Source organism: Lagopus leucura, unplaced genomic scaffold (genome assembly GCF_019238085.1).
Source record: "Lagopus leucura isolate 7727_CA_CO unplaced genomic scaffold, USGS_WTPT01 157-0_obj-0_obj, whole genome shotgun sequence".
NCBI classification, from domain to species: domain Eukaryota; kingdom Metazoa; phylum Chordata; class Aves; order Galliformes; family Phasianidae; genus Lagopus; species Lagopus leucura.
Window position 1 is genome coordinate 30,797 of NW_024962412.1, and position 12,886 is coordinate 43,682.

The following is a 12,886-nucleotide window of genomic DNA, read 5'->3' on the forward strand; positions in this document are numbered from 1 at the left end:
AAAAGAGAGAGGAGAGAAAGGGAGCAAGGCAGAGCTGTGAAAAGCCAGCCCCGCATAGCATAAATCCTAACCGGAGATGGAAATGAGTCACACAAGTAAATAAAAGCAGAAACAGAGAGGATTTAGGGGAGGGCAGAGGTGAAACGACACTGGAAGCCAGTAGACAGGGTAAAAGTGGCCCTTGATGTATGAAGGCTGGTAAATTCCAGAATGCAGCCTGGTCTGCTCTTGGAGCGTCTGATGGAAATGCAGGTCCCTGGTGCTGCCCATCCTTCCCTCCCCCTCCTGATTTCTCACGTGCATCTGAAGAACCATAAAACCCCCAAAACTGCCTGCAGGGGGGAAAGCTGGCAGCTGAGCAAGCACCCCTAAGGGAGAGGACAGGCCAACTCTGCCTTCACCTCTGCCCCTGAAGGCCAGCAGCAGCCCTGTGCAGCACAGGAGGCATCGGCTCCCAAAACAAAGAAGGACTCAGACTCCCACCAAAGGGCCAATTAAAACGATCCTTTTATTCTGGGCAAATCGCACACGCTGTTCATGTTCTCTATCCTAGATCAGCCCCGGGGAGGAGCTTCTCCCCTGGATTAAAGATATCAAAGTTATGGCACAAAACACAAAGAAAACCAGGGGGGTACCCCTCACAGATAAAATACATCGGTAACCCGGACTCCATGCAGCCCCCAGCTCTGCTTAGCACAAGCCAAAAGGTTCAGGCTGTACAGAGCAGCACTGCTCACCGTGGCACAATTCCTTCAATTTTGTGATCCAAAAAGAAACCGAGCGCCGCTCTGCACCTCACGACCTCGCAACAGTGATGGGCAGCTGACAACTGAAAGAATTCTGAACAATGCCATCTGTACAGAACTGCTGCGCTTTATTGACACAAAACTGTACCCAGCAGAACGGTTCCCCGCACACACAAGGCTGAAGAGCACTGATGAGCAGCCAGATCTAGGACACAGAAGGAGACGGGAAGCTAAAGGCAGGTGGAGTTTGTTCTGCAGCACAGGTAGAGCACGGAATTGCTTTTCAACTCCTCTGGCCAACTTCTACTGGGAGATTTACATACGAGTCCTCAGTCAAGTCTTAAAAGAATTATCCAAAGTCCCCTGGGTAAAAACAATCTGCTTCAACAAAGAACAGAGTCCAGAGCTTCTCAGTGATTCTTTTTGGTTGAGCCGAAACCGGAGAAGCCCATCACAGCTGCCATTTCATCATCCTCTTCAAAAGTCAGATCTTCCTCTGCCCTCCTTTTCTTTTCTCTCTGCTTCTCCTTCTTGTAGGCTTTGGCCTTTTCCTCCTGCAGCAAGGAAGAGCACAGCAAAATAATCTGACCTTCCTGAGCTAGGTAAGCTTTAAGACACCAGGCACTGCACGGTTAACTCAAAATCCAAGTCCTACCAGCATAACCCAAATTGCATCTGAAGAAATAAAACAGCCAGCAGAAATCTTGTCCTGCAGCCTCCCAGGAGGTTTCCCACTGCCTACAGACCACCCACTTCCACCCCAGGAGGGAAGTCGCACACAGAGGATGCAGCCAAAGCGAAGCACCATGAAATCATCAGCTCTCACTTCCAAGCAAATGGCAGAGGTTTCACCTGGCATCAACACTGAGAAGGTGAGAAGGGGCTGCTCGTAAAGCAAAAGGCATTTTCATCACTCGAGGGCCGTGATGTTGAATGCCACTGCCTGCTGGCTGTCAGTGTGGCAGAGTGACAGCTGCTCACTGGAACAGAAGTTGAGCTCTGAGTGGCTTTGGGGGTTTTGGCATCGAAGAGCTTGCAGGGCACTAATCAAAGTGCTTTGCTCTGTAAGGATCACAAGCCCTGGAATGGGGCCAGGCTGGTGCTGGGCGACACACAAGTATGGCTCCAGCTCCCAGCTTAGCAACTCATCCTGCCATTCCCATCACCATCCACCGCTCTGCAGCTATTGAGGACAGCCAGGCCCTGGAGAAAACAGCACCAAAAGCTGCTGATGATGATTTCTTTGTTGTCATGCATAGACTGGCAACAGCTTTTCTACCCACTGCATGCTAAGGCACTGTCTCCTGCCTCCCCCAGACCGAGCAGGCTCAGCAGCACCAAGGCCTGCTTCAGGACAGAGCACAAGTACCAAACATCAGGGCTTGCACATTGCAAAGCAAAGCTGGGAGCTTCAGCAGGGAGACTCAGACATGCAGCACATCTGGTTTTCATGACTGCTGATGAAGGGGAAGCATGCAGAGAAGCTCCTTAACTGTCAGAACTCTGTCAGTTGTTCCTCAGATAATAAACTTGATCTTCATTTCAGTGAACTGGCACTTAAGCCGAGGTTTGAGGGGAATCTGATGCCCTTCATTGCTTCCACACACATCCCACAGCACACAAAGCCCTGTTTCACTTGGGGAGGCCACACAAAAGCAGTGTGCCACATGGAGAAGGAATCAGCAATCCCCAGAACCACGGCACACCTCACAAAGGCCAGGGACAAGTATTCTGGTCTGTCTATCAGAGCACGTAAATGCAAATACAAGTAACGGGACACAAAGAAGGTGTACTGTCAGGGCTGCAGTATTCCTAGTAGAAACTTCAAGTTATCAGAAGTAAGGAGCCTCGTGCATAAAGAAGAAAAAAGGATTTCCAGGGACCACAACAGCTATTATTTTTAAGAAAAGAAGCAGCAAGGAAACAGACCCACTCAGAGCAGCAGCTAAGAAGCCCACACCATCGAGCACAAGGTCTCTGCTAAACAGGATAAGGAGCCAGGGCTGCTCTCCTCAGGGGTTCTGCTTTGCCAGCTGTTGCCCACACTCACCTCCTCACGGAGTTCCTTCATCCTCTCCTCGAAGTCATAGTCCTTCTGCTTCTCCTCCATCTTCTTCTTGTTCACCTCAAAGCGCTTCTTCACCTGGTCCAGTGTGGAGCGCTCCACCCGCATGGACATGCCCAGGTTTCTCTGGTCTGGAGGAACACAGCCAGCCATGTTCAGCAACATCCTTAGCCTCTCAAGGTCTGCACACAGCACCCCTCCTTGCTCCCAGTCCAGCTATCTCAGCACAGCACCCCGCTGCCACTGAAAGCACAGGGAGCAGCTTTGTCCTCACGTTCTCGTGCAACAGAGATCAGCACAGCACTGCACAGTGCCCAGCCGCCAGGGCAGCCACCTCCCAGCTCCATCCTCCCCTAAGGACACACCAGGTAACTCAGATCCAGCCTGGAGGCTCCGACACAGCAGTGCCCTCTCCCCCTCCTCCCTAAAGGCACACACTTCCTGCCTTCCTTTGGCTCACACTGTGTGCATTGGGATTTCTCATGGCAGAGATGAGGTGGGATTTAGGGGTGCGCCAGAACCCAGACAAGTCAGTGACTACAGTGATCCCTGTATTGCTTGTACCAAGGAGGAAGATGCAACCTTTTATTTTAAGGTTCCATATTAGGGAGCTCCTGACTGTGCTGGTGTTCTGATACTTCTGGAAGTTTTTATCTTGGACCAGGGAAATAAGGACTGGAGCATTGAACAATGGTTCAGAATAAAACCAGCAAGCTGGCTTCCTTTGGCTGTGGGAGAAGCTAAGGAAGCAGCTCGCAATAAGAGACCCTGAGTACATGGGATGTTTCCAGCTGAAGCAAAGCAATGAAATATTAAGAAAGGCCTTTAATTCAGTGTCTTTTTAGTGCAGGTTCCCACTGGTGAATGAGCCCAGTGGGAAAGAATCATCCTCAGCTTTGTCTGCAGCCCACCTTCCTGGTGGATCCAAACAGCCTGCTGACATTGGCAGCCATGCACAGCTCTGTCCCAACATTGCAGCACTAGAAAGCTCAAGCTGTGCACTATGAACTACCACGAGTGCTGGTAGAACAATCAGATTTCAGTCAGTGGATCCCATTGCTCCCAAACTCACTTGCATTGTACAAAGAGCTACGCCACCTTCCAACCTGAGCTCAAGCCTTCATCTCAGGACCTTGCACAAAGACAGGCTTACAGATTCTCTCAGACAGACTTACAGACCTCTCATCATCAAAGTGCTTCTTTGTCATCCTCCCATTCCCATAAAAGTACCTGGCCTCAGTGCAATGGATTTCCAGCCACAAGCTACAGAAAATTCGCCCTCAGCTCTTCTTTAAAGCCTCCCCATTTCTAAAATGTTCTGACCTCAAGGAGCAGCCTCCCACTAAAGAAAGGGAAGCTGAGTATTCCTTTGTACAAGAGGCTGGACGGGTCTGCATCACATACATCACCATCTTTTTGAAAAAGAGTCATTTGGTGACTTACACAGAGACTCAAAATCACCTTTAGGAGCAGAACAGCATGCCAAGAGCATGTAATTTTGTCCTGTTGCTCCTTTACTTTCCCCACTCCCTGAATGTGCCAAGTAGAAGCAATACTGCCTCTGCGATGTGGGTCAGTTCAATGAAGTCCTGTTTTGACTGCATTCCACACTGTCCTCTTATTCAAGTAAAACACAGCAGAGAAACTGGCAAGAGAAAAAGAGTTCCCAGTTCTCTTTGGCTAAGTTAACTCCATGATCTCAACAACAGGGAAGAAGCATGAATCTGTGTGGCTTTTACCATATGTATATATATATATATATATATGCTCTCTGGAAAGCCTACCTTTGTGTGATCACATCTGGACAGCTGCACAGGACAGCGACACCAGCTGCATCACACAGCAACTCGGGGCTCATCCTTTCCCACCTTCTGATTCTGCCATACTTGAGCAAACCACATCTTCCACCCCTGTGCATCCTGATTCGTGCCCTGCAGCTCAGAGACCAGCTGGACCTGAGCTTCACACTCATATTCTACAAAAAGGAAGCTTATGATCCAAGCATAGGCTAGTGAAAGAAATCAGATTGGTGAGAGGTCCATACTTTTCACTTCTCTAAGAATTTATTTATGCTTCAATGCTATTAAAAAACAAAAACCTCTCTCCATATTCTCAGAGCAGACATCATGATTTGCTGACTCTGAACTTCGTGCAGTGCAGACACTGAGTGGAAAAAATAATTCCATCTAACCAGACTCATTATTTCTTCTGGGTTTATTCCACACAAACGGCCCATCAGCCTGGAGAACTTGCCATGAGATGAAGACCACATCTCCACAGCTCTAAAGAGTAAACTCTGCCTACACCCCAATCACCAAAGCACATTTTGATCTACGTGTGAATGTTCAGCACTCAGAAACTGGTGATGCATGAAGGGGACAGCCTACAGGGTTGTCCAACAATGCAGAATAATTGTCCTTACGTTTTTTGCCATTGATGTGATCCAAGAAGTTAATGGAGTCTTTCACCACGCAGTCACAGACATTACAGTAATACCTAGCAGGAGAGGGGGAGAAAAAAAACCAACATTAACTCCAAAGCATGAGACAGACCTCACTATTTGAAATGACCTAAAATGCAAAATCTCCATGTTATTTGGACCTCCTAGGTCTAACTCAGACTGCTGAATTCAAACCAATCCAATGCCACAACACCCAAAGTCCTCATTGGAGCAACTGAAACAAGCACAATCCCAGCAACTGCATCATCTGATCTCAGATACCCTGAAAGATCAGGCCTTTGTTCAGGACACGACTCTATCCATGCTGAGAGGGGAGTTACCTCAGGGAAAAGACGTGCAAGGCCATAGCCCAGACTGACAGAGCAACCTAAGGCAACGCTGCAGTTACCAGCCCTGACGTTGATGCCACTCCAAGAGATGATATAAACCAAAAAGGGCTGAATCATAACAGTGATGGCCATGGCTGCTTGCCCTTCCAGTTGCAAAGAACAAGGTGGAATGGTCTCTGTAACATCCCAGTGCTCAGCTGCCTTCCTCCACAGCAGGACAGGCCACACAGCCCAGGATTCCCCTTGGATTCTCACTGCAGCCTGCTGTAGGCTCTCACAAGGCAAGTCTTCTCACACCTGTCACCTCGCAGGAGCAGCTCCCTGCTTTCCACCCATCTTAACAGCTTTGGCACAGCTGGCATTTCTATCTCTGGCTACTGTTCAGGGCTGTCTGGTGCTGTCCCTGGCACTACTGACTACTAAGCTACAACAGTGAGGCACCAACAGGCATACTCTTCAAAAGGCACCAATTTAATGCAATGCTCTTCAGCATCTGGATGGCTTAGGGTAAGCTAAGAACCCTTTCAGCCTTTGGCCAAACATGTCCCTATTTTTTGCAGGGGAGTAGGACAAAATAACCTTTAAAGGTCCCCTGCAACTGAAATGATTCCACGATTCTATGATCCACACACACAGCAACCAGATGCCACTCCTCAGAACTGCTGTCAGGATCTCTCTTTCTCCCACTCCCCTGGCCTCATGCCTCAGTGCAGGCAGCTCTCCTGACTAACAAAACCCAGGTGGGAAGCAGAGATCTACCTCAGCTGTTTCTACAAGAGGGCAAAGCAACACTGATCTCAAGCCATAAGACTGGAAGTGGCTCAGTTTGCTGTGCCTGTTCCACACATCATCCTGAAGACAAGGTTTAGGTACAGTGCAGTGCAGTACTATCTCACCAGGCTCAAACACGGGGGGAAAATACCCACCAGCACTCCGTAAGGGCTCACAGCTTTATCACCGGCTCCAGCGTTATCAACACGACTCAGGTTCCAACAAAAAGGGCAGCACTTACCCTCCCATCTCTGACTGAGGGGTAGTTTTGGTAATGACAATGGTTTTCCCCAGCTTCGATTCCAGGTCCACCTTGTAGTCCCGGTGCCGCAGAAGTTCCCTTTTGACAGGCTGGGCTGGTTTGCCTAAAACATAAGCAAAAGTCTCAGGCATCTATGAGAAAAGGTCAAGCTTGCCCTGCTGGATTTCATGCTGCCCTTGACAAAGGAGTCTGCCAGAAACCCAGGAACCATGTGATTTGTGCAGAAATTGCACTCGAGTTTTTGTTCACTTTGTTGTTTGCTTGGTTTTTGCTTCTGAGGTCAGTAAAGGACACCACCTCATTAGGTAAGCAAAAATTAAGACTGTTAGAAGAAACAGGCAGATCTGGGAAGCATCTCCAGCTCTGACTTGGGTCGCTCTTGAGGTCTCCCTGTTTCCAGGGGCTGATTATTCCTCTCCCTCCACAAAAGAATAGGCCAACAGAGACAGAGATTTTCAGTAATTATTTTTGCCAGGGAAAAAAAAAATAAAAAATCAATGGCTAGCAAAGGAATAAAAGGATTGGAGCAAACCAGCCTTGAATTGCTTCTGTTTCCCTCTGGGATTTCGTTCCTAGCTGCTCCATCCCTCCCAAGAGGGTTTGGGTGACTCACTGCCCAAGAGCACAGCTCGCCTGCAGTCAGCACACTGCACTACTCACCATCTTTCTTTTCTCTCTCCTCCGTGAGCCGCTTCTCTGCAAGTTTCTCATATTCATCCTTGTCCCACTTTCGGCGGAAGTCCAAGTTCTTAGTCTGAGAAAGAAACCAAGTGCATTAGCATTACCCTGCAGTCTGATTAGCTCCAAGGGGAAGGAAAGGCAGGGAACTGCTTGCCCTGTAAGGCCACTGCAGTGACTCAGGGGCACTGCACTGCATTCCCACGTCCTTTGTTTTCATATCCAGGGAGTAACAGGATAACACTGAGCATCCTATATCTACTTGTAGAAGGATTTCTTAGAACTGAACAAAGTACTGAATTTATTTCAGTAGTTCCCAAGATGGTCACCCAGCCCCTCCTTCTGAAAAACAGGCACAAAGAGCACCGAAACTGTCAGACCCAAAACTGCACAGGCACCACCTGATGAACACGAGGCAGTCGTGAGCAGATTGCACACACTGCCTCCAAAGATTGCACCTCAGTTACAAACACCAGGCGAGGAAGACACAGAAGCACAGCAGAAGGATGCTCCCTGCTCTCAAAGATATCAGCAATACATTTACCTGTCACGGGAACCAAAGCACTGAATTTTCTACTGAATCACAGGAACCAGTTTGAGTTTTTTTTAAACTGAGACATGCATGGGAGCAGAACAGAAAAATCTCTGAACGCTCCAAAAGTCAAAGTGGGACATGGAAATATTAGGAAAGGTTACTGTGAAACACACAGCGAGCTGCCCCACTCCTTTAACTCCCCATTTAAGTCAATCAGGGAAGGGAAGTAACATCCTGAAGGCAGCCCGGCCCTCCATCAGCCCCTGGAAGCACTTTAAACTGGGAATGACAGAGTAAACTGCGTGAAGAGAGGCAGAATTCGGGTAAAGCTGGCACCAGATTAATAAGAGGACCAGGGTAAAAATCCCCCACACCCAGAAGAACAGACACCACTGCTGAGGGCAGCAGCGACTGGCTGCTTTCTTCTATTTACACACCAACCTGGCACAGCACAGCACCTCCCCAGCGACTGCCCAGCAGGCAGCGAGGGCCACAGCCACCACACCTGGCAACGGTCAGAGCTTACAGCTCACACACTGCTCTGCCCTCCTGAGAAGCTCTCTCCCATACAGCTGGAAAGCTGCATCTCACTCGGAACTGCAGCGAGAGGCTCTCAGTTTCATATTGAAAAGAAAAAAGTACGGATGTATTTTAAACCACCTCCGGGAAAAGAGGACCCACACCCACCCACCACCTCTCTGCTCAGCCAAATCAAGAACCCAATCACAATCCAAAGAAAATAAATCCCATTTGAAGCTATAGCAGCAGCAGCAGCAGTCATTTAATGGTTTCTCCTCTGGCAATCCTTCAAATGGAGTGAACAACTACTGATAAGAACGAAAGTACCTTAGGGAAGCATAGAAAAATTCTCATTTATTCCCAGAGCTTCTAAAGCACTTTAAGCATGTCATAACAGGTTTTATTAACCACCCTGAGCAAAAGACAAGAAAATATCACAGAGTGCAAATTAATGTTTTGGGGTATTTTCCAGAACCTAGATTCTCCTGCATAGCAGCACATTATCACAAATCATAGCCTCCCAGAGCCCCGAGAGGAGACAACTGGCTGCTCTACTCTCCTGTTGTAATAAAAGGGAAATTGCTGTTCATGGGTCTTTTACCATCTCCCCAGTGCCGGCGCAACGAAAGAAAGCAAACCCAGCTGTGAGCTGGGGATCTCTGACAAGATCTTGGATAGAAGTTATCCAAAGAACTTTTTTCTTAATTGTTCTGACGGAGGCAAGGATTGCTGCAACGCCAACCTCTTTTCCTAAGAGTATTTCCCAAGTAAGTAATGACGAAAAAACAAAACTGCCCCACAGCCTCGTTTTCACTGTGGATGCTGGCACCAAATGACTGACCCAGTATTGGTGCCAAAGCCCACGCAAGGGCATGGGAGTCTCTGCCCCAGCTCCAAGTAACAGGGTCATAACCTTAAGCAGCTAAAAACAAAACATCAGCTCCTCATTCCTCTGCAAGCATTCTGCTCCATCTGCTCTGCCAACATTGCTTCCTTTCAGCAAGTGGCTTCAAGCAAACAAAAGATTTACCAAGGAAGCAGAAGAGCACAGCCCTGCAGTGCTGATCCATTCTGGGTATTAGAGGAGCTGTTTGAACCAGCCTGGCTCTCCAGTCAGGTCACACCAGCACTATTTGCCTCAATCAGCCTATTTCCAACACCAAATCCCGCAGGTGCACAAAGGCAGCAAGACCTCGCTGCCCCGCCACACCACCAACAGTCCCACACAGCAATCGCATCACACAGGAACAAAGCAGAGAGGCAGCAGGCAGACGCCTCAGCACACGGCAGGACAGGCCTTCATTCACAGCCCGGAGGGGCTGGAAAGCAGCGAGGCGGGACGGGAGGCGACAGCGGGGAGGGGCTGCCCGCACACCGCCGGGCAGGTCCGATCCTTCAGTAGAAGAACGGGCTCTCGCGAGGCAGGCCGGGCCCCGAGAAGAGAAGACGGAGGTCGGTCTCACCCCCCCTTCAACCTCTCGGGGTTCCCGAACGTCCCGCGGCCGCACGCGGAGCGGCGGAGGCGAAGGGCCCCGCTGCGGCCCCTCCGAACGGCTCTGACGCGCGGCCCGCCCGCAGGCCCCGAGCCCGGCCCAGCTGCGCCGGGGCTCTGAGCCTCCGCGCTTCCAGAGCGGCCGGTCCCGCTGCGGCCCTGTCCGCGGCCTCTTGGAAGGAGGGAGCGCGGCCCGGCCGGCGGCACTCACCCCGCTGCCCGACGCCATGTTGAGCTGCAGGCGACGAGGAAACGGGAACTGTCGCGCCGTGCGAATTCGTGTCGTAAAGCAAAGCAGGGCTGCCCAAACACCAACGAGTACGCCGCGCTTCGACCTAGAGCGGCGCGACGGGCCGCCATTTCCGGTCTCAGCCGCCTGCCATTGGCTGTCCGGCCGGAGCGCCCCGCCTCCAGCGGTGCTCTGGTCTCGCCCCGCGGTGGGAACTCGATGGTCCCGGTTTGGCCATGTTGCGGGCGCTCTCCGTCGCCGCGGCCGCCCGGCGCCCGCTTCGGCTCCCCCGGCCCTGCGCGCCCCCTGGCCCGCTGCTGTTCGGGCTCCTCTGCCGGCAGGTGCGGGCGGCGGCGGGTTCAACCGGTGCTGAGCATGGTTCGGTTCTGAAGACGCCCAAGGTAAGGGCGGTACGGCACGGCGCCGTGCGGTGCGCTCGGGGCTGTCCCGGCGCTCAGCGGCCGCTCTTCGTCCCGCCCAGGGCACCCGCGACCACCACCCCTCGCAGATGGCGCTCCGAGAGCGGCTCTTCCGCACCGTGGTGTCGTGCTTCAAACGGCACGGGGCGGCCGCCATCGACACCCCCGTGCTGGAGCTGCGGGTGAGGACTTGGGGCCGCGGTTCGGGGTGCGCTGGGAGGTGAGGGGTGTCCACCGGGGTTCCCCAGTGGGAATGGGGTGCCCTTCTGTCCTATGCGCTTCTTCCGGGGCACCTCACCCTGTATCCTGTCCTTTATACAAGGGGTTGGGAGTCTCCAGGGGGATGGGGAGGCCATGCTGCTCTCACCTCGGCCTCGCAGACCAAAAAATAAACATCCTGCCTCAGTGACGACTCACAGCTGAGCTTTGGGTTGGGGTCAACTGCTCAGAGGTCACTGACCGAATGTCACTGACTCCCCCACTTGTCATCTGTGCTGGGGACCGCAAGCTTTGTGTCTGACAGTGCCTTGCCTCCTCTGACAGTCACCTCGTTTCTCTCTAGGAAATGCTGATGGAGAAGTATGGAGACAACTCGAGGCTCATCTATGAGCTGCAGGATCAAGGAGGAGAGCTGCTGGCCTTGCGCTACGACCTGACCGTATCCTGCCTTTACTGCACACAGAATATGCAGCTTTGGTGGCAGGAGCAGAGACAAACTGAGATTACAGCCTCCTCTGCCTAGTTTAAAGACATTAGGTACATCATCCATGTCCTGACCTGTCTGCAGATCCTAACTTTTTCCCATCAAGATGGCTAAAAGCTCCTTCCCACTAGAACCAGTGAACATCCTTCCAATCAGTCTGGTATCTGCAGCAAAGCTACTCTCTCATCCCTAGTCTGTGCTCATCCAGTGTGCTCCACACCGCTGGTCATACTGCTTCCTTGTTACAGTGCCCAGCTCTGTGCCCTCCTGTCCAGGCCATGCCACCTTTCCGATAGTTCCGAGAAAGCAACAGTGTTTGCTGCACGTAGAAAGCAGGCATCCATCCTGGGCCTTCTCCATCTCCACAACATGCCTAAAAACCTATAGAAACACTATATGTTGTGTTTTCTTTGTGTCACACCTTAGGAAAGCAAAACGAACTGGTAGAACTCTATGTTGGCAAGGTGTTGATGTGCTGTGATTGTGGAGCAAGTGCAGTTGTGCTACAGGAGCGCAGTGTTCTCATGATAGTGGTACTCATCTTCAGCCAGGCTGTGCTTCCAGTGTTTGTACCTGCTGTGGAGGTGAGACGAAGATGGGGAGATTGAGGTTTATCTTTCTGCACCTCAGAGGATCTGCACCTCAGAGGATCTTCCTCGTTCCCATCCTTAACTCTTCACTCCCCCAGGTGCCCTTCGCTCGCTACTTGGCTATGAACAAAATCACCAACATCAAGCGCTACCACATCGCAAAGGTGTACAGGAGGGACAACCCGGCCATGACCAGGGGCCGCTACAGGGAGTTCTACCAGTGCGTGAGTGTTGTGGTCCTGGGCCAGGGGAGGGGGGAGAGTGCATGGGTGAACAGCTGAGAGCCAGGCTTCAGCAGCTGCCCAGCTGTGCCAGAATCTCTGCCTTTTCTTGTGGCCTCAGGATTTTGACATTGCCGGCCAGTATGACCCTATGATTCCTGATGCTGAGTGCCTGAAGATAGTGCATGAGATCCTGAGCGAGCTGCAGATTGGGGATTTTCTCATTAAGGTGAGACCAGAGCCAGGTATTCTATACACGTTTGTGCCTTCACTTCCTGGCTCTAGAGTGCTGTGGGATTGAGACACCAGTCAAAGGACGCAAGCAGACTCCCAACAGCTGTGCTTCTAGCACTCCTTGCACAAGGGCAGGAGAAAATTGCAGTAGAACATCTTTTCTGAGCTAAGCATGCTTCTCCAACCCCCAGGTTAATGACAGACGAATTTTGAATGGCATGTTTGCCATTTGTGGCATCCCGGAGAGCAAACTTTCAACTATGTGCTCTACTCTGGACAAGCTGGACAAGGTAAGCACTGTGTTCTTACAGCAGGTCACTTCCAGTCTCGGGTTGGATGTCAGGTGCAGGGCGCTATCATAATAATTAAGCCATTAGTAATTGTAAAGGACACAAAGAAATTCTGGGCTGATATCAATGGCAAAAAGTAAGACGTGGCATTTTCACTGATCTTAGTTAACAATCTGTGTGAGATACACAGAGATCATTAGTAAGGACTGCTCACGGACAATTATGTTACATTATAACATATGTGCTGGATACAGGGGCCTCTGGAGACTGTGTCTGATGCGAATGTTCTGCAGTGACAGATGCTCTTTATTCACCTTAGATGCCGTGGGAGGAAGTGAGGAG

The 12,886-nt window shown here is 51.0% G+C and overlaps 2 protein-coding genes across 2 annotated transcripts in view; one reads left to right on the plus strand and one right to left on the minus strand.

The window, feature by feature from the left end:
- Window positions 1-488: 488 nt before the first annotated feature.
- On the minus strand, window positions 489-10,177 carry ZMAT2 (zinc finger matrin-type 2). Its single transcript, XM_042890649.1, has 6 exons — window positions 10,070-10,177; window positions 7,295-7,388; window positions 6,614-6,737; window positions 5,234-5,307; window positions 2,797-2,942; window positions 489-1,300 (listed from the first exon to the last, which is right to left on the minus strand). Exons 1-6 carry the CDS (start codon window positions 10,085-10,087, stop codon window positions 1,157-1,159), a joined length of 600 nt encoding a protein of 199 aa, XP_042746583.1. The 5' UTR covers window positions 10,088-10,177; the 3' UTR covers window positions 489-1,156.
- A 131-nt stretch (window positions 10,178-10,308) lies between these two features.
- Window positions 10,309-12,886, plus strand: part of HARS1 (histidyl-tRNA synthetase 1) — a 5,756-nt gene continuing 3,178 nt past the window's right edge. Inside the window, 7 exon segments of the mRNA XM_042890650.1 lie at window positions 10,309-10,488; window positions 10,569-10,688; window positions 11,069-11,164; window positions 11,898-12,023; window positions 12,142-12,249; window positions 12,446-12,544; window positions 12,864-12,886. The exon segment at window positions 12,864-12,886 is cut by the window's right edge and continues 4 nt beyond it. Of these exon segments, the coding sequence (XP_042746584.1) occupies window positions 10,324-10,488; window positions 10,569-10,688; window positions 11,069-11,164; window positions 11,898-12,023; window positions 12,142-12,249; window positions 12,446-12,544; window positions 12,864-12,886 (737 nt within the window). The 5' untranslated portion in view covers window positions 10,309-10,323.

What these genes read in the sequence shown, in the direction of transcription:
- ZMAT2 (XM_042890649.1), bottom strand. An exon ending in GGAGAGAGAAAAGAAAGATG is followed by an intron (nt 6,738 to 7,294) that starts GTGAGTAGTGCA and finishes CTTATGTTTTAG; the next exon opens with GCAAACCAGCCCAGCCTGTC. An exon ending in TGAAGGAACTCCGTGAGGAG is followed by an intron (nt 1,301 to 2,796) that starts GTGAGTGTGGGC and finishes TCCTTGCTGCAG; the next exon opens with GAGGAAAAGGCCAAAGCCTA.